The 25,635-nt window shown below is 42.2% G+C and overlaps 3 protein-coding genes across 5 annotated transcripts; all 3 read right to left on the bottom strand.

The window, feature by feature from the left end:
• Nucleotides 1–643: 643 nt before the first annotated feature.
• On the bottom strand, nt 644–8,060 carry dcaf15 (DDB1 and CUL4 associated factor 15). Its single transcript, XM_062429824.1, has 13 exons — nt 7,955–8,060; nt 7,248–7,345; nt 6,531–6,669; nt 6,289–6,395; nt 6,019–6,164; nt 5,775–5,936; nt 4,932–5,561; nt 4,743–4,834; nt 3,094–3,216; nt 2,540–2,622; nt 2,294–2,398; nt 2,087–2,202; nt 644–1,424 (listed from the first exon to the last, which is right to left on the bottom strand). Exons 1-13 carry the CDS (start codon nt 8,048–8,050, stop codon nt 1,369–1,371), a joined length of 1,953 nt encoding a protein of 650 aa, XP_062285808.1. The 5' UTR covers nt 8,051–8,060; the 3' UTR covers nt 644–1,368.
• A 310-nt stretch (nt 8,061–8,370) lies between these two features.
• Nucleotides 8,371–16,351, bottom strand: khsrp (KH-type splicing regulatory protein). Of its 3 annotated transcripts, XM_062433126.1 has the most exons (19): nt 16,066–16,342; nt 14,407–14,509; nt 14,274–14,327; nt 14,157–14,193; nt 14,002–14,060; nt 13,839–13,910; nt 13,699–13,756; nt 12,654–12,801; nt 12,318–12,416; nt 12,052–12,213; nt 11,756–11,858; nt 11,097–11,221; nt 10,653–10,952; nt 10,512–10,537; nt 10,428–10,445; nt 10,232–10,320; nt 9,922–10,134; nt 9,477–9,688; nt 8,371–9,276 (listed from the first exon to the last, which is right to left on the bottom strand). In XM_062433126.1, exons 1-19 carry the CDS (start codon nt 16,153–16,155, stop codon nt 9,268–9,270), a joined length of 1,977 nt encoding a protein of 658 aa, XP_062289110.1. In that variant the 5' UTR covers nt 16,156–16,342; the 3' UTR covers nt 8,371–9,267. The 3 variants fall into 3 exon arrangements, with proteins under 3 accessions (XP_062289110.1, XP_062289118.1, XP_062289102.1); XM_062433134.1 differs by having other exon boundaries at nt 10,428–10,537; nt 16,285–16,351; XM_062433118.1 differs by having other exon boundaries at nt 10,428–10,537.
• Nucleotides 16,352–17,075: 724 nt separating this feature from the next.
• Nucleotides 17,076–25,379, bottom strand: slc25a23a (solute carrier family 25 member 23a). Its single transcript, XM_062428788.1, has 11 exons — nt 25,290–25,379; nt 24,171–24,381; nt 22,248–22,371; nt 22,019–22,106; nt 20,772–20,883; nt 20,432–20,590; nt 19,836–19,988; nt 19,211–19,324; nt 18,916–19,083; nt 18,694–18,841; nt 17,076–18,310 (listed from the first exon to the last, which is right to left on the bottom strand). The coding sequence occupies exons 2-11, from the start codon at nt 24,363–24,365 to the stop codon at nt 18,099–18,101; spliced, it is 1,473 nt and encodes a 490-aa protein (XP_062284772.1). The 5' UTR covers nt 24,366–24,381; nt 25,290–25,379; the 3' UTR covers nt 17,076–18,098.
• Between the last annotated feature and the right edge of the window lie 256 nt (nt 25,380–25,635).

The following is a 25,635-nucleotide window of genomic DNA, read 5'->3' as shown; positions in this document are numbered from 1 at the left end:
AAAGAGCACTCATTAAAAACTTTGGTGTATTTGCATTTATTTGTACTGTGAGGGAAGAAATCCAAATCTAACTTGAGAAGTAAAATCAACTTCTAACTGCAATGTCACTATTTAAAAAAAAGAAAAGAAAAAAAAAGACTAAATCTTGTGCTGCTGAACCTTTTATAAACGAGGTCCTCTTGATGTTACTCCCTTTGTACCTAAATCTGTGATCAACGTTTGTAGCTTTATTCTCACTGTTGACTAAAAGGATGTGATTGCTCTCTCAAAACTTGTGCAAGGTTTTCTTTCATTTACCAGACTCTAGACGCTGTTCTTTACTCAACCACATCACCCCATCAGAGGTTCCATACATTTCTAACTTGTCTACTGTAGTCCATTGTATACAGGACCATCGTCACAGTTTGCCTACAGACAGTGTACCTACCAGTTGCAACCAAAAGGCTAATAATGATTTAGTTTTATTTTAAGACCTTTTAGAAAGCAGTGTTGACAATAAAGCAAAAATGAGAGAAAAGCTAAGAAAATATGATCAATACAGGGTAGCAGGAATGTTTTTCTGTTGTCAGGTTGGGAACTACTAACCTACACCGCAGACTGTTACAAGATTCTTTATTTGTACAAATCTTAACATAACAGACGCACAACAAATTTTTCGAACATTTATTTTGACAAAATATCCTAAAAGAACATAGTCTTACTTCCATGCCAGCGAAGCAGGTGACCCCCCAACAACCTTCTACTGCGACGACGGGTGTACAAAAAGATGTGCAGTGATGCGGTACAGGGGTTCACTGCGTCTCGCTTTGATAAATACTGCAGTCTTATGAACTGACACAGCTAGACCGAACGGGTCCAGGTTAGGTGAGGAAACGACTTGTTCAGAAGCAGCTGAATCTGTCAACTTACATTAAAAACATGCACACGCTCATACGTACACGCACTTGGTTCTCGGGATGAAATCACCTTGCGGACGTCACACAGGTGCAGGTTTGTATAAGTTCACAAAAAAAAAAAAAATACTTGCACGACATGAGTATGCCCTTATGTATAAAAACTAAATGTAAAAATTAAATCTCCGTCCAGTCCAGCTCTTGGTTTTGGTGTTTGCAATAATACAGTACATAACAAAAAAAGAAAAAAAAAAGAAAAAAGAAAATTAAACACAGATCGTCTATAAATCTTCATCTTTACAGTATCACATCTAGAGCCATCTTTGTTCGGTTTTAATTTGTTACCAAAGCACAGTCGCTGAACGCGTGCAGTTTTATCCATGTTGAGGTCGAGCTCCATACTGAAGATGAGGCCATGTCAACGTGTGTGTGTATGTGTCACTTTTGTTTCTGTAGCTTTGGCGCGCTTCCTTCTTCACAATACAATCCAGGTGCATCGGTCACTATCTGCCAGCACTTGAAGGGACGAGCCTACAGGTGAGAAGATGAGCGAGAATTCAATTACATTTCGCACTAATTTACAGTTTGCAAGTATGAATGAAAATAAAGTAAGATAACAAAAAATATAATTTTTTTTAAAAGGTTCTGGTAACTGTAAGCAAAGTATGCAGCTACTCACTAACTTACTTTAATGACTTTTTTGGTTGTGACTAGTTTTGCATCAAGTGTTGCCAGTGTGTGAAAGTTAGTGGCCTCTTGTGGTGAGGTTGCAGATTGCAACCAAATAAACCACTCCCCTCCCCTTTCACCTATGGTGGCCACAAAACTAGTGAAAAATGTGAAGGCTCCTTCTAAAGTCAGTGTTTGCTTTGTCCATTCTGGGCTACTGTAGAAACATGGTGGTGCAACATGGCGGGCTCTGCGCTAGAGAACCCGCTCCCTATGTACATATAAAGGGCTCATTCTATGGTAACGAAAACACAGTGTCCAGCTCCTCTTACAGAGCTGGACACTAGAAGTTAAAGTCAAATGCAGTCTAATCTAATCCAGTTGTGTGTGACTTCTGACCAACCCTATGACCTGGATGAGGACTATAACCTGGGCAGACATCAACAGCATTTCGAGACACTACTGAGTCTGTATTGGAGATACAGATACTGTGGCAGATATCAGGACATTGTATGTGTATGTACCTTTATGTAAAGCTTCATTGGTCATGCGATTGATGTATCGGGAGCTGCTCTCAGGAACGAGCCACTTCATCACTGTGTTCACACAGGACTTCCTGTAAGAACTCCACACACTCCCACTGACAGAGACACAGAGCGTCACCTTCAACATGACAGAACTAAATACAGCTTAACAAAAAACAGACAGAGATGAGTGTGTTAATTCCTCACCTGGTCTGACCCTTTACTTCTGTGAGGTCACCGACACCCACCGTGCAACACACACCTGTGTTTAGATCCCAGCTCACCTGCAGGTTGGAATGGTAGGTGTTCGGCCTGAGAACAAAAACGATGAAAAACAAACTTAGAGAGGGTGGAAAAAATGAGACGATAATCCAAAGCAAGTGGCAGATTGAAGCTGGTGGAGGCTTTGGTTTAATCAGGACAGCTGTTAACAGCAGAGAGGAGGACAAGCACCTGCAGTGCTCCTCGTCTGAGGTGGAAAAGGCCAGTAACAGCAGCCCAATGTTGATCATCACGGTGTTGGTCTCTGGACACACCTGAAACACATCAAACTTCCAGGTCAACTGAAAAAAAATCTTCCTTCCTCATAAACATGAAATATTATGAATTTTGTGAAATTAGTTGGAAAAAATGTCAATGTTTGTATATTTCTGTGAATTTTCCTGTCTGGGATGTGTTGACGAAAGTGTCATTATAATCAATAAATCAAAAAGACCAGAGAGAGCAACTGCCCTAAAGTCACCAGCTGTGTACTGGACCATTCAAGTGACTGTATTGTATGGTTAAGTAAAAAGTGAAATACAATTAACCCAGAGACTGCAGGTCTAGGCTTGTCACATGCAATCCAATATATATCATGTATTATTTCAACAACCTAACATACTTAATTTCATCCCCATTGAAATGAGAAGAAAGAAGAAGTGGAGAAGTGAACAACAGCTGCAGCAAACGTGTGAGGAAGTATATTCTGTGTGTGTGTGTGTGTGTGTGTGTGTGTATGTATTGACCTCTAATATCACAACATCATAGTCACTGAAGGAGCAGAACTGTGGGGCCCAGGCAGCGTCGCTCCTAATCACCTCGTTGATAAGATACTCAAAGTCCAGAGTCAACTGCTCCACACACACACTCTGAAAGAGAGAAAACACTTAATTAAAAGCAACTAATAGTAAAAACACAAACAAACAGTAAATTATGTTTCAGTGTCAGGTCTGGTGGCTGAGAGAGCAGGCTTTGTTGACAATTAAAACTAAAAATGGATCAAGGACAGTAATGAAATAACCAGAGCACAATCTTTAATGCGTGCTCATAAAGTAGTTACAGTCATGTGATATTGAAAATGGTGTTTGTATATTAGAGGTTGTAGATACATAAACAGCAGTAATTAAAGCACAAGGCTCTAAATGACCCTCTGGAGCACATCATAACCGGCAGAATTTCAGACTGGGTCATCTCAATCCTCACACACTGATTCTGTCTGATGAAGAGCTCCTGATCTGTTGCACAGATCCCTTCTGCAGCTGTGTTCTACAGTCGTCTGTTACAAGCGTGTTTGACGAAACAGATATTCTTCTATTTTAAGCCACACAGTTGTCAACACAGACTGCATATCGGCTCCTATTCCTCTCATGTTATAAACTTGTAGCCAATTGTTCACAATATGAACCATAGTTTTACACTTTGGGCCAGATTTACTAAAGGTTTGCGTGTGTAAAAATGTGTGCAAACTTGACATTACCCGCAAAAAATGTGCAAGCTGTTCTACTAACGCAGCGCACTGAGGTTTGCGTCTTTCAACTGTGCAAGATAGTACGCGCTGTCCATTTAGTACGTTTGCCATAATGAATATGTAATATGGGGCGTTTCAACCCCAGTGTGCAAAATACAGGAGGAGAAAATGCAAATATGTTATTTAGCACGCGCATTGTGATTTACCAAACCTGAAGGTATTTTTTCTGACGCTAACTGCGTCTATAAATAATACCTTTTGAAGGGCAGGTATTAACTGGCTGCGCACTGCGCACAGATTACTTTTGTCACTGTAGAGAGGAGGAGACGGAGGCACAATGACAGAATACGCACAGGACGGAGTTTTTCCACCTGTGTAAATCATTTTGGAGTGGAATATTTTTGGTTTTACTAACAGCATTGACTTCGTCACAAATACTCTCCCATATGTCGGTTTTTCTGGTAATATTTGTTTTTGTTATAACTCAATATATTTGTTAACCTCTTCCACTAGAACCTGATCACATTTCATTTTGCGCTTGCAGCTTTCTGCTCGTCCAAACTCTCCATAAAGACACGCAAAACCCTCATTTAAATACTGCTGTCTCCACCCTGTTGCCCGTTTTTATTTATGCAGTTATTCCTAGTAGATCACCCGCAAAACGCACGCAAACGAGACGAGATCTATTGCACTGTGCAGGCAATTTAATACCCACTATTTGGGATCTTGGTAAATCAGGCTCTTTGAGTCTACTTTTTGCACACTTCACAGAAAGTGATTCTTTATAGTTCTCTGAGTGCTGCTGAGACACAGGTGACCAAAACTTAACACTGAATGCGTCCTGTGTCAACACAGACAGAGGACTTAAGCTGCTGCTGCTGATGTGCTGATGTGCTGACGTAATGATATTCCCAGCCTGTCACACACCTGCCCGTCGTGTGGCTCGGTGACCAGCTGCAGGTTCCGTCCTTTGAGATCAGTGACTGTGAAGGGTAGCTGAACTTTATCGTCTTCATAACCTAGGCACAGAAATGAAGGGGGAAAATGCCAGTCAGCAGCTTCAAAACTTGATGTTTTCAAACTTTTTATTCTCTAAATCTGTGTCTCTTCTCTCACCTGCTGCACCTCCTGTATTCTGCTCCGCTGCCCCTGGCTGTTGGAGGCGATAGTGCAGGCATGAGTAATTGACATATCCAGGCTCGCTGGGGCCGACATCCTGGGATGAGGACGGAGTCGAAGGGGACGAAGGCGATGAGGTGGAAGAGGAGGAGGACGAGGCGGGAGACATCACTTGTTCAGAGCTGGGCGGCAAACTGTGGTTCCCACCTGATGTCGACGCTTGTGGTAAACTAGTCCGTCTTTCCTCCTCCCGCCTCTCTCTACAGTCCTGCTCCTCTCTCCGAGTCTCTAAGTTTGTCGCTTTGTCCGCTGAAGTCTGCGCTGCCTCTTTTTCGCCAGTGTCTGCAGTTCTCCTTTCTACCTGGCCTTCTTTTTCTTTTCCTGCTCCTCCCTGGGCTCGCCTGAAGAGGTCCGCCGCAAACTCTCGGGCTCGGGCGGCCGCTTGCGACTGGCTGGGAGACGAGGGTAACGGAGTGGGCCTGCTAGGTGGCGGCCGGCTGTCGGGAGATCCCTGAGGTAGTGAGGACGAAGAGCAGGCTGACGAGGTGGGGGAGAGCGACACGGAAGCCTGACTTGACAGAGCTGCTCTCTTTGTGTAGAGGATCTGCGACGACTGACCCTGCTTTCCTGCAAGAAACATATGAAGAGAGAGAACTGCAATACAGGCTAATGCTGACCACATGACATCAACCTGATAATTGGACAATCTCACAGATATTCTATTCTTACTTACGCTGATTTTAAATATATTTTGCATGATCTAACCGCAGGCAGAAAAAAACAGACAAGGAGATGACAGAAATGTGCTAATACTGCTATTAATATAGCAGTATGTGTTACCTTGGCAGAGTGAGATGCCGCAAGCCACCAGAGAGTAGCTAGTGTTTAACAGGATGACCTGGTCCTTCTTCAGCTGGAATGCTGGCTGGAAAGTAGGAAACGGGTACACCACCTGGTACCTGCTGTTGAGCACATAGCCATGCTCCAGACACTCACCACTCCCTGAGGAGAGACAGAGAAGACGGATGAGAGAGCGACAGAGGCAGTTAGGTCGGTAGAGGAGTGCGGTTGTGTGTGTGTTTACCTGTGCGTATTGTCGTGGCTGAGGGAACTGGGCAGCAGACAGAGCAAGGTTTAGGAGGAGGCATGGAGGCGATGGTGATGTAGATGTCTCTGTTGTTCTCATCACTCATCATCAAGTTCATCAGAACCGAGTTTGAACTGCGTGTACTGGCAGGTTGAACCACACATGCACACAAAATTACTTATAAGCAACGGAACATACTACAATTACATATTTTTATCTGAGTTGTAATCAATTCCACATGATTGATACTTGTTTATTATTTCTTACTTGAAGCCAAAAATGACTATTTTGGAGTGGTCATTTGGCCACTCGCACACAGTAAGGTACAGGTCACTGTAGATTTCTTCGCCTGCAAACAGTCGCACGTGATGGACCTAGAAGGAAGACGCAGATATCCATACATTGTTTATTCCTCTAAGATAACAACTGCATACCAAGTTTCTCCAGTTTTAAACCACACAGGACAATGGTGACATTTCCAGGTAGCAAACAAGTATCAACTCCTTTACCTGTTTGAGTCTACTGTGCAGGTTGAACTCCCACCAATACAGATGATAAGTATAGAAAGAGAAATCATCGTCTTCTCCGCAGTCGCTGGTGTAGGACAGGACGTAGCGGCCGCATTTGGTGAAGCCAAGAAAGATATGTCTGCAACCAAAATAGTGATGCATCACTGTACCACATGCCTCGTTGAACAATATCACATGATTAATTCTTAGTGTGAATGAGGGATGGACCAATCCAGTATGCTTGATCAATACTGACGTGCGTGATGTGACAGCTCCGTATTTAAGTTTTGTAGTCAGTATCAGTATAAAATGGAGTGTTTCCACTATCAGTTACGTTCATTCAGTCATAGCGGGCCGCTGACGCTGTGTTTTTATGATCCAGCAATCCCTGGCCTGTCATCTTGCATAAAAATGGTCCCAGTGAGCTCCACACAATGAAGTATGAACATCTCAAAATTGAAAAAAAAAGGCTGCATTGATATTGGTTCTGTACTCTGCATCAGCAAAGAACCTGATTTATTGAAATGTGTGTAACTGAGGGAGAAAATGTTGGATTACTGCATCCCTACTGGAAACTTTAACAACACCACCTATGTTGATGCACACACCAAAGACCTCATTTGGTTTGAAAAACTCTGTGTGCTCGGCCAGTAGTATTTCAGTCTACTGTATTTTTTTAGTTAACACACACACACACACACACACACACACACTGACCCTGCTCTCAGGAACTCCTCGCTGACAATGTTCTTTAATGGGACACACACCCGAGGTGGGAGCTTCCTGAATAGGCGCTGAGAAAACTGTCCTGACAGCTGCAGAAAAGACAAGAGAGTGAGAACAGATGTAGACAACTTCATTAACACATACATGGTGGAAAGTGAAACATAAAAAATGTGTGTAGGATAAAAATCATGTGCAATATTACTGCAAGCTTTAATCACTTGTGATGCCTCTGGATACACACTACACAAGACATCACCTGAGCAGTTACAGTAGACCGGCTGTCTGTGGAGTAAAGGTGCAAACTCAGGCTGCATTTATGAGCTGTAAGAGATACTGGAAGGCTCTGCTGCGTTTAGCAAAAGCTAACGCCGGACTGGGCTTAATGAAAAGGATGTTTACCATTGGCTTTAGTGGTTAGTGCGCTAACACCATTCAGATGACTACGGGCATATAAGCAAACCAAACTAAGAGACACACCGATAGACATTGCTAGAAAGCGGGAAAAACGGAAATACTTTCATACTTTGTAGCATTAGCTAATTAGCGACCTGCCTGCCGTTAGCTTTTAGTTAGCCGTCGAGCTAGTTAGCAGCTAGCCTCAGAAGCTCCTGAACAAGGAGCCTGGGTCTCAACAAGCGGTGTCTGAGGCCATCTGTTCATGTTTTCTGCCTCACATCTTGTACTTTGTTTTTGCCTACCTTCCCCCGCATGAGGAGCTTCACGACATGGTCTTTATGTTTTCTTTGCGCTTTGTGTTTGCCATCGTCCTTTTCTGATTTCGAGCTGGGCGCCATCTCCCACTGAACGGTTGTCTCCCGTTGCTCTCACAGCCGTCCTGATTGGTCCGCAAGGCGGCGTGAGACCGCCTCACGGACCGGAGAAGACACCGGGCAAAAACCAAAACAAGAGGGGACATCCAGGGGGAGGACATCGCTAAACATTCAGGTAAGAGTTATATACAGTGGGGTCGAAAATGTTTGGACCACACTGTAAATATATCTGAGTCACATTCGATATAAAAAGTGGAACAAGAAGTTTTATTTGATGGGGCTTTAGTCTAAAACGGGGAAAAACTCTTAGACACAATGCTCATGGTGACCACACAAGAAACTGGTAGATTTGAATGTTTTTATTCTTAAGTATTTAAAAACAAGCTGTAAAAAAATAACATTAAAAAAAATATGACAGAACCTATAGGAACAAAAAAAAGTCCAACAACAACAAAGTTGTAGAAATAATCAGAGGGCACTAACACACACACTGTGGGACAGACAGTGCCTTATTACAGCCAACACACACGTTTTTCTGTTCAGTAGCATACACTGTATACAGACACACACACACACAACCCTCCTTAGAGAAAATAATTACAATGAATAAAATTAAAAATCAGAAATCATGACTGCAGGAAGAAATACACCTGCAACTTAAACACTGGGAATGTTAAAAAAAAAAAAAAAGAAAAAAAAAAAAGGTTAAAAAGTACCAAGAACAAGAAGAAAAAAAACCCAACCCTAAATATTTTGCTTTTGTTCTTACAAACATAATTTCTGGATATATTCAAAATACTGCACTGTTTTACCCTCAGGAAACTGAAGGGGAGAAAAACTACTTAAACGTGAATCATTGTGGGGATGCGGTTATGCTAGCTTGCAACCAAAGATGCTTATTTCACATTTTTAAAAAAGTATCAGATTTATTACAAGGTGTAGGTGAGGGGAAGAAGCAAACTGAATAGTAACCCAAGTAGTTATTTAGTGCTTTGTCCAATGCATGAGAAAAATGCGTTCCCTTTTTCTTTTCCTTTCTTCAATTTTGACTTTAAAAAACACACAAGTACAAGGTTGAAATAGAAAATGTCAGAGTGGATGAGTGAACCGTGCTCTTGCATTGTTAAAGCCAAAATGGAAATTTCTTGACAGGGGAAAAAACAAAACAAAATAAAACAAAACAAAAAAAGAGAATAAGTCCAGAGAGCCGTCACAACCGTCCAGCAGACTGAAACACTTCTTTACTGGGCCTAAAATGAGAAATCACAGGGTTAATATAATTCACTCACTGCTTTGTAAAGAAAAGTGACAATTATCTCACTATGTGAGTGAGCAAGTATCAAATTACAACTGCAATCTGTGTGGTGAAACATTTCTATAAGCCAGTTTCACCAGTAGAACGACAAAGTTAATTTCAGACACTACTTATGTGTAGTCATGCTTGTGGTACCTGTTGTCCCTGCTGTGGAGCAGCTGCCTGTCCAGGCGCCTGCCCTCCCTGTCCATAATAGGCAGCCTGCTGTCTGTAGTACTCAGCCCAGGCTGCGCTGTAATCCTGTTGGCCTCCGGCTGCAGATCCTCCACCTGCTGCTGCTGCTTGTGCTGCTGCTGCTTGTGCTGCGGCTGCACCTGGAGCAGCTGCTGCCCCTCCAGCAGGCTGGTCTGAAAAAGCACAACATACACACAAAATGCACCTTTAACTTCATTTCATTTTGCAGATAATTACTGTCCTCTTGGTAAAAGATTGTGTAGGTTTAAAAGTGGTTTTGATACATTTCACTGCTCAACTGTTTAATCTGTGATTTCAAAATGCTGACACTCAGACTTGTAATTCAAAGCTCACAATTTACCCAAATACATTCTGACAAAACTGGGTGTCCAAAGGTCCCACTTACTCATGCCCATCTTCTTGTAGTATTCCTCCCAAGCCTTTGTGTAGTCCGGCTGGCCCCCAGAAGCCTGCGCTGCTTGGCTCTGGTCTCCTGGTGCTGCTGCTGCAGGAGCTCCTGGATTCTGGGCCGCCATGGCGCCCCCTGGCTGCTGGCCGTAGTATTGTGCATAGTAGGCTGCCCATGCTGCGTTTGGGTCAGCGGCTGCTGCTGCCTTACCTAATGAGTGGGGAAAAATAACAATGAATGAATTTTTAGACCTTCAATATTCAAAAAAAAAAAAAAAAAAAAGGAAAAAAAAAAAAAAGGTACCCACTGGGGTCATGTTGTCCTGGGGCTTGCCACTGTTGGTAGGTGTTCCCCCAACCCTGAGGACAGAATTGGGGACCACCAGGTGCAGCTCCACTAAAGAAGGAGAGGACAGTTTAAGTGCTTGTTTATATGAAGCTGTCCCCTCTGAGGGACAATTCACTATTTCTGCATCCAAGGTTTTTTTTGTCGGTTGTACTTACTGGGGAGCACCACCAGGAGGCCCTGCATTATAAGGATTGGGATTATAGGGACCCATAGGACCACCGGGGCCTCCTGGACCAGGACTACCACCCACGGGACACAATGGACCCTAGAAAAAAACAAAACAAAAAAAACATTTTTTTTCCCGGTCACTGATATGTAGGAGGTGAACCCAACATGAGACAGTGTAGTCCTTCTCTCCTCCATGTGTCACTTAATTGTACCTCAATCTTCTCTTCTATAAGCTGCTTTGCGTGGTCAATCTGTTGCGGTGACCCTCGGATGGTGAACAGTTTGAAGTTGGGGTCTCCGTTTGGCGGGGGCTGGCGGGATATCTCCACAAACGCGCCGGTCTGTTGGTTAATGGACTTGACGTTCTCCCCTCCTCTGCCGATTACAAGCCCACATTTGTGAGCAGGAATGGAGAAGGTCATTTCTCCTCCTGGAGGACCCCAGTTCCCCTGGCCTCTGCCCCGTCCTCGTCCACCAGGTGGCATCCCTGCACCAGGGGGTCCAGGGGGGCCCTAGGGAGGAAATGCATCACACATCAGGTTAAAGTGGTCAATAGCAAAGCTCCGTTTCTGTGCTCTGTTGTCAACACAGGTGCTTCAACAACAACAACAACACTTGAAAGAAATCAAGTGTCTGCCCCTCCAGTCTGTACCTACCCCCTGTCCACCCTCCTCTCGGGCGCGGATACTCTGTAGTAGGTCAGTGATGATTGAGGCAGCGTGCTGACACTGGTCTGGTGGACCCATAATATGGGCAATTTTATCAGGACCTGTACCATCATCTGCAAGGAAAAAACAAGACATGCCATTGTGGGAACTGAGAACAAAAAGTAAAACAATAAAATGGAGGGAGAGAGAGGTATTTCCATACCAAACAGTCCAACTGACTGATTTATAAAGAATTTTACTTAAAGAAATGGTTTAATTTTGGGAAGTATCACTCTCATATCTGTACAGTAATTATGACGCTGATATGGAGTCCTGCAAATCTCAGTGAAGAAAAACTTCAGGAAGTTACTGTTCCTGACCAAAAAAAGTGTGATTTTACATTTTATGTTACCTTATGTTTTACAGGTTTGTACATGTTAAACATTTGAGGGAAGGAAAAAAACAACAAACTGTAAATGACTCCTGACAACTAAAATGAGCCTGTTTCACTATAAAGCCATTGCAACATATTTTAAAATATTTTATTTAAAGTGGATGATACACAATCATTCTCATCCCTACATAAACACTACTTGGCAGTCCAATAGGATAGTAAAGTTGTAATTTTATGTATGAAATGTAATGATTTATGATGCACTTTAGCTCACCTTGTTTAAACTGTATCTTCACTCCAGCATCGCTCTGGATCTTCTTGATCATCTCCCCGCTTCGGCCAATCACGACTCCCACAGAGTGGCGGGGCACAGCTATCTGTGGAATTAGAGAAAATGTTCGATAATTGCACAGAGCTTTTGAGTCTCAACCTTTAATTAGAATTATGGAAAACATCAATTAATTGCAGTCTGTGTCCCTTTAATGTTATTTTAAGCTCTGCTGTGGTCTGGTATGAAAATGGTTTTCCAGCAGCAGCTTTTCATATTCAAACACCCACACAGATACTTACATCAATGCCGCCGCCACCACCACCATTGCCGTTGCCGTTGCCACCACCGCCGTTGCCACCACCACCTCCTCCGCCACCCATCCTCGGTCCATAATCACCCCTATCTCCAAAACCAGCATGATCCCTTTCTCGTAGAATCTCGTTGACCATCTCCTTTGCTTGCTATAAAAGCAACACGTAGGACAACATGGTGAGTTGAAAGGTCAAGAGCAGCAAAAAGCATTTGCCACTAACACAAAACCGTCTCCAGTGAGCTTAAAGAGTACCTGCACTTTGTAGGGGTCTCCAATGATGCGGAGCGGTTTATCTATGTTGGGTGGCTGGGATCCATCTTGAATAAGAATCATTTTGACTCCAGCGCGCTCCTACAAATTTCAAGAAGCAGTATATTAGACACACACACACACACTGGACCTTATCTCTGCATAATCAAGTAAAGCTGTTCACTCATTGCACAGCACTTTCCTAACTGCTGATACTTGAAATCAGCATACAACTTTTTTTCTAATAATTAATTTGTTTCTAACATTTGTGCAGTATAGTAAAATATTCTGAATTGCATAAAACAAAAGTGATCATTACAGTATATGAAGGAGCCTCACCTGCAGCTGTTTGATGGTCTCTCCTCCTTTGCCTATAATAAGACCGGCCTTGCCCGCAGGGATGATCATCTCCTGCATGGAACCCGACTGCCCGTTGGTCGACTCATGACCCCTCGACACGATGTCATCTATGAGTGCCTTGGCTCTCCTGGAAGCATATATAATTGAAATAATGATGAAGATGGCATAAAAAGCTATTCAGTTAATGGGTCAAATAATTATGTCTAATTTCGGGCAGTGAAATAATCTAAATCTGCACCTACAGTGAGTCACGGTCTCAAGCAGCTGCAGAGTTATGACGAGACGATGCTTTAAACAAATTTGCAAATAAAAAAACCTTGAAAGATATGGGTAGCCTGAACTGCTCTAATCACTTCCTACCGAAATTATAAACATAGTGGAGAGTTGACATTTGAGTGGGGGCTAACTTTTTTCTTGCTGGCCACTTGGACCTCTGTCTTGCAAGTTGTCCAAATTAAAAAATAAAAAAAAGGTAGAAAGAGGAACGAATAGTTTTGTTGTACTACCCCCTGTACACTTTAAAAGTCTGTTGAATGATGAACTCCACCTAGCTTAACTCAATTCATGGATTTCCAAAGGATCAAGTGGCACCGTACAATTTACAGTTTAATTAAGCGACGTATGTCTGAGAGCTGACACAACACAAGCTCAGATCTAGCCATGAGAGAACACCACAAGTGCCATAAAAATAAGTTTGAGTCCGGGCTTAGCTGCCAACAGGTAGTGCACAAAGACAATTCATAGAGTGCATCGAAGGAGATCTTTTCCTTCGATGCACTCAAAACAAACCCGGATAGATAAATAGACAAATTTCTTAAAATATGGAGACGTAAAGTCAGATTAGGCAAACCATCAACCCCTGGAGAACTTTAATCATGTTAATTCTCCCCATTTGAGCAGAGCTACTACTTGATCCCATAGACGTCCATGAACCAGTCAGCAGAAACAAAAACTTGTTAAGAGTTGAGCATACCGACAAGTGAAAAATACATTGTTTTAAAAACGAATATGAACACCAACTTACTCTATGGCGTCTGGTGACCCTGTCAGAGAAACACTTCTATCTGGAAGACCGGCGCTGTCTGTGAATTTATATGAGAAATTGTTTCAAACCAAGAACAGCTGGAAAATCTATTAGACTAGTCGATTTGACATTTTGCTCACCATGCGCAATCTGGACCTTGCAGCCAGAATCCTGTTGTATTTTGTTAATTTGTTCACCTCCTCGGCCGATGACTTTGGGGACAAAGACATTTAAATTTTAGTTTGCACATCTGTGACGCAGAAACTCAAGAATGGTTTAAGAAACGTATGTGCATGTACTCACTCAGACCGACCATGCCATCGGGCACTCTGTACTCCTCTGTCATTGTGGAGGGCCTGACACTGCAAACAGGTCACAAAAAAAAGATATACAAAAGGATCTCATCCCTGAGCACAAAAAGTGTTTATGTAAAAGAAACATTGAAAATAACTCTGTACCTTTGTTGGGACAGGGCAGCAAGCTGAGCTTCAATAGCTGTAACAGAAGGAAATATTGGTGAGAAACCGAGCCAAGTGAGTGTTTGCAATAGGGTCAGTGTGTGTATTTAAACGTACACAATCCAGAATCTCTTTCACTCTGTGATGCAAGCTTCTTGGCATCTGGTTCATCTGAAAAAACAAAACAAAGTTGAGTCTACACGTGGACAAACAAATCAAGACAAACTGCGTATTTGTGCTGATTTCCAACCTGCTTCTTCCAGGGATCGTTTCTGTGAGGCGAATGGATAGTTCTCAGCTCCTCCGTTGTTGCTCACTATGGGAACTCCGTCACCACCGATTTTAGCTGCGATCTAGGAAGAGGACGACACTGGATGAAGTCAGAGGTGGTTGCACTGTACCATAAAGCAGATGAACTTTCAGAGGCACAAGTTTTGGTAGGAGTATTTCAGCATCACCATCAGTTGGTGACCTTTACCAATATTCACTTGTATAATTGTATTTTCACATTAAGAAAGTTGATCACATTTAAAAAAGGGGCATTCCACGGACACTGGAAGTTTGATCATGAGTATGATGTCAATAGGGTTGTTTGAATGTATAACTTAAAGCCACTGTTACAAACTGGGGGTGTGGAGTTTGAAAAAAAGTGGATATTTATCAGGCAGCAAGAAACACATTAAGTTACATGTGAATTACAGTATCCAGTGTTTTTGAAGCTTCACCCACACTAGGTTATTTCCTTCTCTTCTGCATCAATTTGGACCTTTCCTTATTTTTAACCTGACTCAGAAATCAATATATTGATTAACTCCACTAGGGCTGAACACAGCGAATTTGTATCAAATATCACATATTGAAATTGTGAAATCATATACTACAAACTAAGGAAAACATCTTTGATCGGTACAGATTCCTGAAAAAATGTTTTTCAATGGAAATTAAAAGTAGTGATGTAAAAATCATCCCTCCCCCTAATTTCGCAAATCATATTGCAATATCCGACAAAAATAATCGCAATAAGACATTTCTTCAAAATCATTCATCCCTAAACTCCACAATACTTAATCCACGCGAGTACCATGTTCATTTCCAACAATTAGAGCACGGGGGGGGGGGGGGGGGGGGGGGGTGTTTATAATCTGATACAACCATTATAACAATCGTTCCTTCCCAGCACTTTAATTTTTCAATCGACACAATATTAATCTGCATTCATTTCGATAATTGATTACATATTGAAGCCATTTATCAAGCAACGACGCCAAACATTCAAATGTATTAGTAATTTTGTGTTATATCACTGTCTTAAATACAACGATTTTCTGACATTTTATTGACCTTCATAATTATTCAGACTAATTTTAGCTTAACTCTCGCAACATGCAATACAAAGCCAACGGATACTGACATTTAGAGACTAGTTTTCGAAATACAGTCCATAACTTATATTTTGTGGCTAGCTATCAATAAAACGCGATTACAGCCAGCTTAGTTGAGTCGGCGGGTCATTATGTAATTTAAAATCGTTTTTCAAACCTTTGTAAAAGCGAGTTTAATAACGACGAGGATCAAACTTCACGATGAGCAAACCGTTAACTGGCTGCATTTAGCATTACAAGCTAGTCCGTTTAATTTAATCGGAGGACCTCGGTGGCGACACAACGTTTTATTTACGCGAAGGTTTGACCTACATTACTGCCGCTGCTCAGTCCACCCCGTCAAACATTGTTCATCTGACCCCTCAACCCGACGAGCTTCTTAAGACAAATGAATGGCGTGTGCTAGGAGCTAGCGGGCTAGCTCGTTAACTGGAGCTAACGTCACGGGTAATTAAGCTAGCCGCGGCTCCCCCAATAGCTAACCCGCTCGCCGGCTGTCCTCTCCGGCCGCAGACCACTTGAATTACCTGTCTGGCTCGTTCTACTGCGTCTGCAAAAGCGTCTTTTTTCATCCCAGCGCCGACTCCGTTAGTCGGCAGAGCGCCGTATTCAGACATGCTGCTCACAGGGCGCAGATTGACTCACAAGGGGGCAGGCTGGATGGCTGTGGCCGGGTCGGGCTGCGCGGAAGCGGGAAGGCTAAACAAGAGCGTACGGAGGACACCAATGTGAGTGAGATTGCTTACCACGCCGGCAAACTTCCCTGCTTAAAATGACCAATCAATGCATCTTCACCCCTCAGGTCTCTTCTTCTTCTTCCTGGGACTTCTGAGGGTCGAAGTCCAGCCTTCTAAATAGATAACAGCGCCGTCTGCTGGCCCGGAGTCTACATCGGACACCGACTACTTGAATCATACTTTTCTGCACATCTGAGGTGGCAGCAGATAATCTTGCATTAAGCACCATACCATACACCGTATGCTCTGCTAGCCCAGTGCACAGACCATAGACTCCTTTAAAACAGGCCTAAAAACAGTTTTATACTCATCTTAATTTTTCATTTTCTTTGTTATGTGTTTTAAACGCTGTAGCACTTTCACTACAAATGAAAAGGGCAGTAGGCTACTACCTCACCACACTACAATGCACAACATTTGTCGGTAATAATAATAATAATAATAACATAGGTAGCAATATCATGTGACATATTTTCAGACAGATCATTCATGGAGTTTTGTAAAATAAAGCACTACTAAAAACTACTAATTACATTTGTTGGGAAACCAAGAGACTCAAGTTCATGAGCTGTCCCTTTTTTTCTTTATAGTTGCATTTGCTGGTATAAACACAGCCAGAGCTACTTAGTAAACCTACATACACAAAATAGACAAACCCTACAGGGTTTAGTAGCAGTGTAGCAGTAGCTACAGTAAGAATATTATGTTCTTATTATTAGCAGTGCTTTCATTTGGCTGTAAGGTCTACAGAAAGCGACTGGTTATAAACATTTGTTAAATAAAATGGAAATTCCTTCCGAAATCAGTTGCATTTATTTAGCAAAAGTAGCACCATACATCCATTTATTAGCAAGCTCCCTTAATAAATACTGAAACATCACAAATGTTCACTGGCATTAAATCTCATATTTCTTGTTGTTTCTTGATACAGATCAAGTGAACTCATAGTGTTAAACCTGTACATTGTGCACATATATTATGATAATGTAAAGGCTATGTGGCACTGGACACTGTAGTGTTTTTAAAAGATAACACAAACACTCTTCTCAGCAACGCTCATGAAAATGAGCCTTTTGTGCGTCTAGACATGGCTTTGGCAGCCTGTATAAATATGAACTCCTTTGGTGTGCTATACTCAGTAATAACCCTTCCAGGAAAGAGATGATTGACAGTGCCTATTATTCTTTTCACCATCCACCATTTCAGTCATTATCCAAGAGTTACGTTCAGCAATTGTCTGTTGTTTGATCATTATTCCTGTACTTTAGTATTTGTAACATTTTCTGAAGACATGTCACTCTGTAACTCCACCGTTGCGCAGCGACGTCATGATTGCCTCACTTAGAGAACAGGAAATTGATCAGTCCTCTATCTTCTCTACATTTCACCTGTGAGGGAAAACAAAGTTATATAATCCCCTTGCGTCAGGGATGTAACATGGCTTCCAAGTTTGCTTTCACCTTTTACCTGTTGCTTCTCAGGCAAGTTCATGCAAGTCTTCATCTGTTCAAGTAAATGCAGTAGCAGGAGACTAGTTGGTTAGCTTTCACACATGCATTGTAATGCAATACATCACATGTGAAACTCTTCACAGCAGCTGCCAAGTCAGGTGAGGTCATCCAAATGTGAGGTTTTCACAATAACGTTTTCTCCTTTCCCTCCATGGTTTATTGTCCATTCCATTATCTTCATTCTGAAAACTCAGGACTTACGATCACAGGACCATGTATTCATCCACAGTCGAGGCCCGTTTCCTCATGCACTGCCAACAGATCTGTGCATGCTTGTTGTTAAAAGCCACACCAAACCGTCCATCCTTTTTGCTACCGTTTCCCTCTCTCTCCCCTCCTACCCTCAACGTCCACTCCCAGGACGATCCTTGTGTATTCGTAGGCGACGTATGACACGCTGACAGCAGGGATGACTTTAAGCAAGTTGGGGGAAATTCCTCTATAAAGTCCGAACACTCCCTCCTTAGACACAATGTTGTGAATCAAGGCCCACCAAGATGGCATAGGGGCTCCCTTTTCTAAAGCTGAGTGGAGAGAAAGAGATGAGTGCTGGAAATAAGTTGTGGTTCATTCAGATAGTCTCTCTTGTTGTCTTATTGTGGTGTTATTCTGGTGGTTTTGCTTTTTTAGCTCATTAAAATGTGGTAAACAATCTGGCATTTGATGTATTATAAAAGGAAAATATCTGGCATCATATCACTACTATTTTCCTTAACTCAATGTCCACCAGCTTTTTCTAACTTTTCAACCACAATCTCAAATTCATATTCATATACACTGTATTGACAGTGTGCAACATCTGATCTTTTGCTACTTTTCTGGCCTTCTTCACCAACCATTATTATGATTTTCCTTCCAACTTTTCATTCATCTTCATCCATATTTGTATAAGTACATGTATTCTGACCTTGTGCTTGCATTCGGGTGCGGATCAGCGCCAGTGGGTAACTTGCCAGCTGTCCACAGGTGCTGGAGATGGCACCGCAGCCAACCAGCACCATCACCCCTGGGTCGGCTAAACCTTTGTTCCTGTTCAGCCAGGAAAACTTCAGAGTCTAGGGGAACACAGCGAGTGAGAAGAAAGTGCACACAGAGGAGATACGTGTTGTAAGAACTGTGTCCCTCTAACCTCATAGACAGCCAGGTCGATACCAGCGTAAGGGACGATACCCAACAAGTTGGGTACATAGCCCTTATAGAAAGCCATGACCCCTTCCCTCTGCAGGATCTGCTTGGCACAGTCTATTATTCCTGAGTATTGGCCCGTTTTCCTTAGTGTGAGACGAGTCTTCAGTACCTGCCAGGAAAACAAAGATGAGAGAAGGAGGAACAGAAACAGAAACGTCAGTTCACTGGTGATGCCAAATCAAAAAGTGTGTTTTCTTGATGCTATATGAATATTTTATGTTTTACCCTGATATTACCTCCATTGGGTAGATGGCTGTCTGAGCTATCGCCCCAGCCAAGGATCCGGCAACAAACCTCTCATGAATCCTCAGACTTTTTGAATCATGATTGTCACGCATCATATACTTGATCTATACAGAGTTAACAGAGCAAAGGAAATAAAGTAAACATAATTCCAAGAAATTTGTAATTATACACAAATGTTAATGAGCGTTGACGAGACGAGATACCACTCTCATGTCAGTATGATAAATATGAAGCTAAAGCCAGCAGTAGCCTTAGTTACAACTAAGTGTAAAATGACAAGTTGGGGTGTTATGAGGGGTTGTGTCTGACTTTTTCTTGACTGGAAGTCCTGTAACTTCCTAAAGGCATGGAATCCTCACCATGACAACAAGACTCCAGGAAGTCACTGCTCTTGGTTAAGAAATTGTCCCAACAGACACACAAAACACATGAATGAGAGCGGTATCAGTCTTATAACTAACTCCCCACAAGAAATAAGCATATTTCCCAAAAAGCTGAACTATAGAATAAGAGATCATTAGAAGGGTGAAAAATTATGGGAGAGATCAAAGATGTGTGGATGTTCAGAGGTGCAGAAAAACAAAACAGTGAGGGAAGGTCTCAAGTCTACTCCACCTTTTCATAAGCTGTAAACTTGATAGCAGTCTCAGGGGCAATTTTAAGCACATTGATTCCATTTCCCCTCCACAATGACCGCACCCCTCCCTCTTTGACCATGTACTGAAAACCGCTCAGCACGTTCCCTTTAAAAGTAGACGAACCATGAACCTGGCAGACCAAACAAGAAAGTAATCACTTTGTGAGATGCAGTAATAGTTGGGGAGTGGCTGATTAAAAAGTTCAACAAAAGGCTCCCTGCCACTAGGTCCTGTTCACACCTGGCATTAAAATTAATCTTGGATGATCCAATCACAAGTAGACAGGTTTGAACACACCCAAGACTTGTTGTGGACACACTGAGATCTGATCACTCAGACCACATTCAGAGGTGGACTGGGAAGCAGATGGCTACATTCTTCTAGCAGTGTGTATGCAAATGTTTCCTGGGCCACACTGAAGAACTACCAATTCAACTGATGTAAGTAATAATTTATGCCAGGTGTGAACAGGGCTATAGATGAACAGAAAACGTTCAGATATAAGCAGCGACTCTTTAATAATGACTAGGTTCAGGCTGATATAATCTGAAATCACAACTGTTCCTGACTGACCTGCCGAAAAACTTTGAGGCGGTCTAAGGGGGCAGTTCCAGTCCGAGATACAGATCCAGCCAAGGCTCCGGCCATTAGCTGCCGCCACACATAGCCAGACTTCTTCTCCTCCTCTGAGAATTCATCTGGGATTGTCAGCTGCTCACCGGTATCCAACATCTACTGAAACCATAGTGAGCGGTATGGGGTTAATAAAGAGCAGAGAGGAAGAAATAAAAAATTGAAACATCAAAAAGGTTTTACACAAATCAAACCCAAGCAACTGATCCTTCAATCCAACCATATCGTTATTTAGAGACACACAATGCTGTTCTTGGTTGTTGAAGGTGTGTGACCTCACCATTGAACGTTTCCAGTAGCGTGCCACATCCTCCATGTTAGTGAGGGGGTTAAACAGGAAGTAGTCACGCCACTCAGTCCAGTCAATGGTCATGGTACCATCCTTGTCAATACTGAGGAACAAACACATAAACAAGAAACAAAGAAGTAGAATTATTCATCTATAACTTTAAGGTTAGTGAAGGTAGGGATAAATTCCGTGTTTCAAAATAGCAAAAAGGAGTCCTTCAGTGCCATAAAGCTTGACAACAAAGCATGAGAAGACGAATCTTGGTTTACCACAATCTAACCCAACAGAGGAACTGAATGTGCAAAACAAAAGTTAAGTTTAAGACACAAAAGTAGGAAACATGGCACATGCTCTTAAGTAAAAGAACACAAATTGACCTCTAAACAGTGACACATTGACTTATATCAAGATACAAAGCTCAGAAGTATCTAAAGTCACTGAGTATCTAAGTCTTTGGATTGGCTAAGGTGTTAAACTCAAGTTTAAAAACATTAAAAACTATCAGCCTCAATTGTTGGTGTGTCAAAAGTCCAGATCAGGCCCAGATGATGTACCTGGACTCGTCACCAACACTTAACTAAAACTCAACTGAAACAACTAATTGAAGTCTCAAAGTTGCTCAAAAACAGTAATTGGAGATAGTCAAAGTTCGGTGCTATTAGAGCTATATTCACAAACAGGAACAAAGCCCAAGTCAGACCCCAGGATCAGACTGAGGAAACTTTCTCACACTTAAGTTTTTTATTCCACCGTGGGCACCCCATTATAGCCTCTTAACGGTGGTGTTATACCTTTCATAAGTGCTAACACTACACCCCCCCGGTACCAGTCTTACTGATGTCAGCACTTTCCCTGCCAAGGTCATGTGCCAGATTTAGCTGCTCAGATCATGCTTAGATCTACTAGAGACCCAAGAGTGAGTCAAGGCCAGGTTGACAGGCATTATATCGACATCCAATTTGTGTGATTCTACTAGAGAATTAAGAAGGGCTCTCCATCAATTAGCAATACTCTACTAGATAATTACGAGGGGGTCAAGGCCAAAACTGCTGTCACTATCAAACACAAGGGAACAATAATTGGGTTTTTTTTGTTTTGTTTTTTACAACACTTAACCTTCAGCCTACCATGCAAGGTTTTAATATTCTGTGGATGGTCAGATCTTCAGATAAATCACTTCCAGATAATTCTGATGCTAATATGAAGTGATATAAGACATTGACAAATTGATAACAGACCTTTGTAAAATCCTGGTAGCAGCCTCGAGACTAATGTTCACACCGATGGCACGTAGAGAGTGCTGGATCTCTGCTGCATCAATCTCACCTGCAAATATCCACCCACAGTAAAATAGAGAAAAATTAGCATATTTGGGAAAATGATCTCAATCTGAACATTTTGAACTCATCATTTTATTTCCGTTATTATTATTATTATTTCAGTTTTTTTCTTTGGGCTGCTACAGACCATCGTTGTTCTTGTCCAGGCTGCGAAACATAATTTTGAGCTCTTTTTCATGCATGCGAAGATACTGGGTGAATTCTTCAAAGTCCAGTACTCCATCCTGGTTGGTGTCCCCTGCGTCCACCAACTGAAAGCAGAGACAGCCAGGGCAATAAAAAACAATCATCTGAACATTCGACATTGTCCAAAAAAGTTACAATCTGTCACAAGGTAGGTTATAAACTGCAGTAAGTCAGAAACTCAAATATGCCTGTTTCGTACTGTTCCGAGAGCTGTTAATCCCCTCATAATTGATTTGACAAATGATTTTTTTCAGCCTGTCCACACCAGAAACATTGTACAGTATATGAATGAACACATGATGTTACGGGTGATTAAAGTAAATGCAGTCTGTGAATGATTCTCTTCAACAGCCTGAGTTTGTTCCAGTCTATCAGTGTAAATACAACAGAGGTGACCCAGATAGCTGTGAAATACAACAAGATCAAGATTACAGAGTCAAGGCTTGCTGTCTTTAAACACACCTCTACCTTGCCATCTGTTAGACAAATAACGCTAAAACATGTTGTGAAGTTGAGGAATGAACTACATTTAAAAAAGTATGTCACAAAAGTATATTAAATGCACAATGAGGTTATATGGTCTGTATTATGATGTATTATGATATATGATGTATTACAATGTCATTGTTATACACAATGTCAATCATGTCTGCGTATCAATATGTAAGAGCCATTAAGAGTAGACTTGAATTAACTGCACTAAATGCCAATCTGAATAATCAGACTGTCATTAATGATTAATGACCTTTAAAAACAGATGTTTTTCACCTGATCCAGGATTATTTAGAAAACGTCAGAAAGTTTGGACTACACTACAGATTACTAAGTGGAGTTTATAAAAAACATAAAAATAACAGCAGGTTGTTCCGTGAAAATTAAAATATAAACACTACCAATAAGAAATGGTGCAAAAGAAAAGGTTGACATGTTGGACAATGATCTATATGTGAAAAGCAATCAAGTGAGGAACCGAGCAAAAGGTTACCATGCTCATCTTACAAAGTCCTGCTCCTTCTACCAAAATAGACCACATGTTTCCCTTGACACACGCAGAAACTCACACAGAGAGGAGAGAGAGGGAGAAGCAGGATAGGAGAAAGTGAAGGCAAGCCTACTGGATGACCCTCACACCTTCTGCGACAACAAACAGTCACAGATAGACCGAGAAGAGACAGATTGTGTATACACAATAAAGTTATGATGTTGATACTCTTGGATGCTACTGTTGCACAAACACCAACACAGCAGATCAGAAGGAACAGGAGAGTTTTACACAGTGAAAAACTGGAAGGATCTCACAGGCCTTCAGTGAATTTTTGATGAGGAAAGGAAAGTACTCTGTTTTATTAATAGAGAAGGAAATCCCTGAAAACACTCCCTCTCCCTCTCCCCCTCTCTCTCTCTCACACACACACACACATCCTCATGTGGACACATAGAGAGACATACTGTATGTATAACAAGTTAAACCATAGGATAGGATTTAAACAATGGCTGTCTGTCAACAAATGGCTGCGAACACACCAGAAAAGCAACAAAGCTATGTTACAAAGTCACAACCTGTGCCCCGTACTCTCCTCTATGACGCTGGCCAAACACAAAGACCAGTCCTGCTGAGTAATCTAACACACCTTGCAAACCAAAGTGGAGACTAGATGATGGATTTCAGCCGATATGTTATCACTCTAGCTGCAGTCTATTTCAGAGATGCTGGTCCAGCCAGACGTCCACCTGCTCGGATGGCCAGATGGGTCATTAACAGAGCGGCTCATCTGACTCATCTGCTGACGCCTGATTGTTTTAACTGACTGTGTCTGTGTGTTTATTAGCTTTCATATTTTTCTGTGTGTGATGTCTGTCTTACCCTCTGCAAGGAGGCTCTAGATATCCCTCGGCCTGCCAGCCCTATCCGCAGTTCAAGGATGTCGATGCGTCCATCTTTGTTGAGATCCAGCTCATCGAACAGCTCAGCCCAGCGCTTCTCTCTGTCCTGTTCCGGACCAGGTGATCTGCTGTCCTGGCAGTGCGCCCAGGGCAACCGAATCCTTTGAGGCCCCATCACTGGTGCCACTCAGCTGACGGGAGGCAAGTGCATCAAGTCAATCGCCACAGCCTGACACAAAACTGTTCTTACATCTATCAAGGCCTCAAACATTCATTGGATGCATTTAAAAAATACAAAAAAAATTCTATTCCAAACTTGTGTGGTTCACCACACAAGAGGTCTCAAGATGATTCTGAGGGGTCATAAAAAAGAGAGGAATTAAGAAAATAACATCTTAATCTTTGATTTCTATCTTTAGTGGGCACTTTTACATGCTGCGGATTCTACAATGTCCTCAGGGGAACTGGTATCAACATAGACTTATGCAACTGGTCACAAGGGGTCATAAAGTAAACATAGCTTGTCTTCAAGGGGTCACAGGTCACAAGCAAAACGGGGTAAGCAGTGATTCAAGCATGTCAGAGATTATAGAATATGTCTCTGGGTTACATTGGGTTTCCTGTATTATATAATGTCCCTGTTATTTTGGGAGGCATACATATATATTAAAAAAACAAAAACAAAACAGTATCCAGCATGGCAACAAGGTCAGATTGTGTTACAGGACAATTTGTTTTGGTTTGTATTATAATTATAGCGACTGTAACTGTGTCCATGCTATTGAGCAATGATTGTTTTCATTAATAAAGCGGTTGTCAAACTGGCAAAAATCCAACTGATCGAGGTCTGTAAGATTTCGATTAGCATAATATAATAGTAGAGCAATAACTGATTGGCAAACTGATTGGCTGCTGTTGATGTATTGATCCATTCTGGTTCACACTGCAGACTGACGCAGATTGAGCCTCATACAAACTTGTCAGAGCATTTTTTTTTTTTGCCTCCATCTATCACGTTTATCTTGATGCTCACACACCCATGGGCGCTATTATGGTCTAATAATAAAAAAAAACCCAACGAGACCATATTGTGACTCACTCGCTGTTTATCTGCAAACCGACCAGCCGCCCATGCTAAGATGCAGAGAATCGGGACTCAACAGGAACCAGCGGCGTCCGAAGCTCTGGAGCTCAGTCCGTCCGGAAAACCAAAATCTGACACCAAACAAGCAGATCGGACCGGTCCGTGTACGGTCACACCGTTTGTTTTGTTTTGTTTTGTTAAATCCAAAGTGTCAGGATTTCAGTCGCTCTGTCTGCTAGATGTCACAGCGACTCCTCTTTAGGAACCAGGAAGCGAGAGAGACGCCGCCGTCTTCCACCTGACGGAGCCCGCTGGTGGAGCCTGCTGGCTGCCAAGTGTCAGGTCCGTGTGTGTGGACGAC

Source organism: Scomber scombrus, chromosome 2 (assembly GCF_963691925.1).
Source record: "Scomber scombrus chromosome 2, fScoSco1.1, whole genome shotgun sequence".
Lineage (NCBI taxonomy): Eukaryota > Metazoa > Chordata > Actinopteri > Scombriformes > Scombridae > Scomber > Scomber scombrus.
This window is presented reverse-complemented; position numbering and strand designations above follow the sequence as displayed.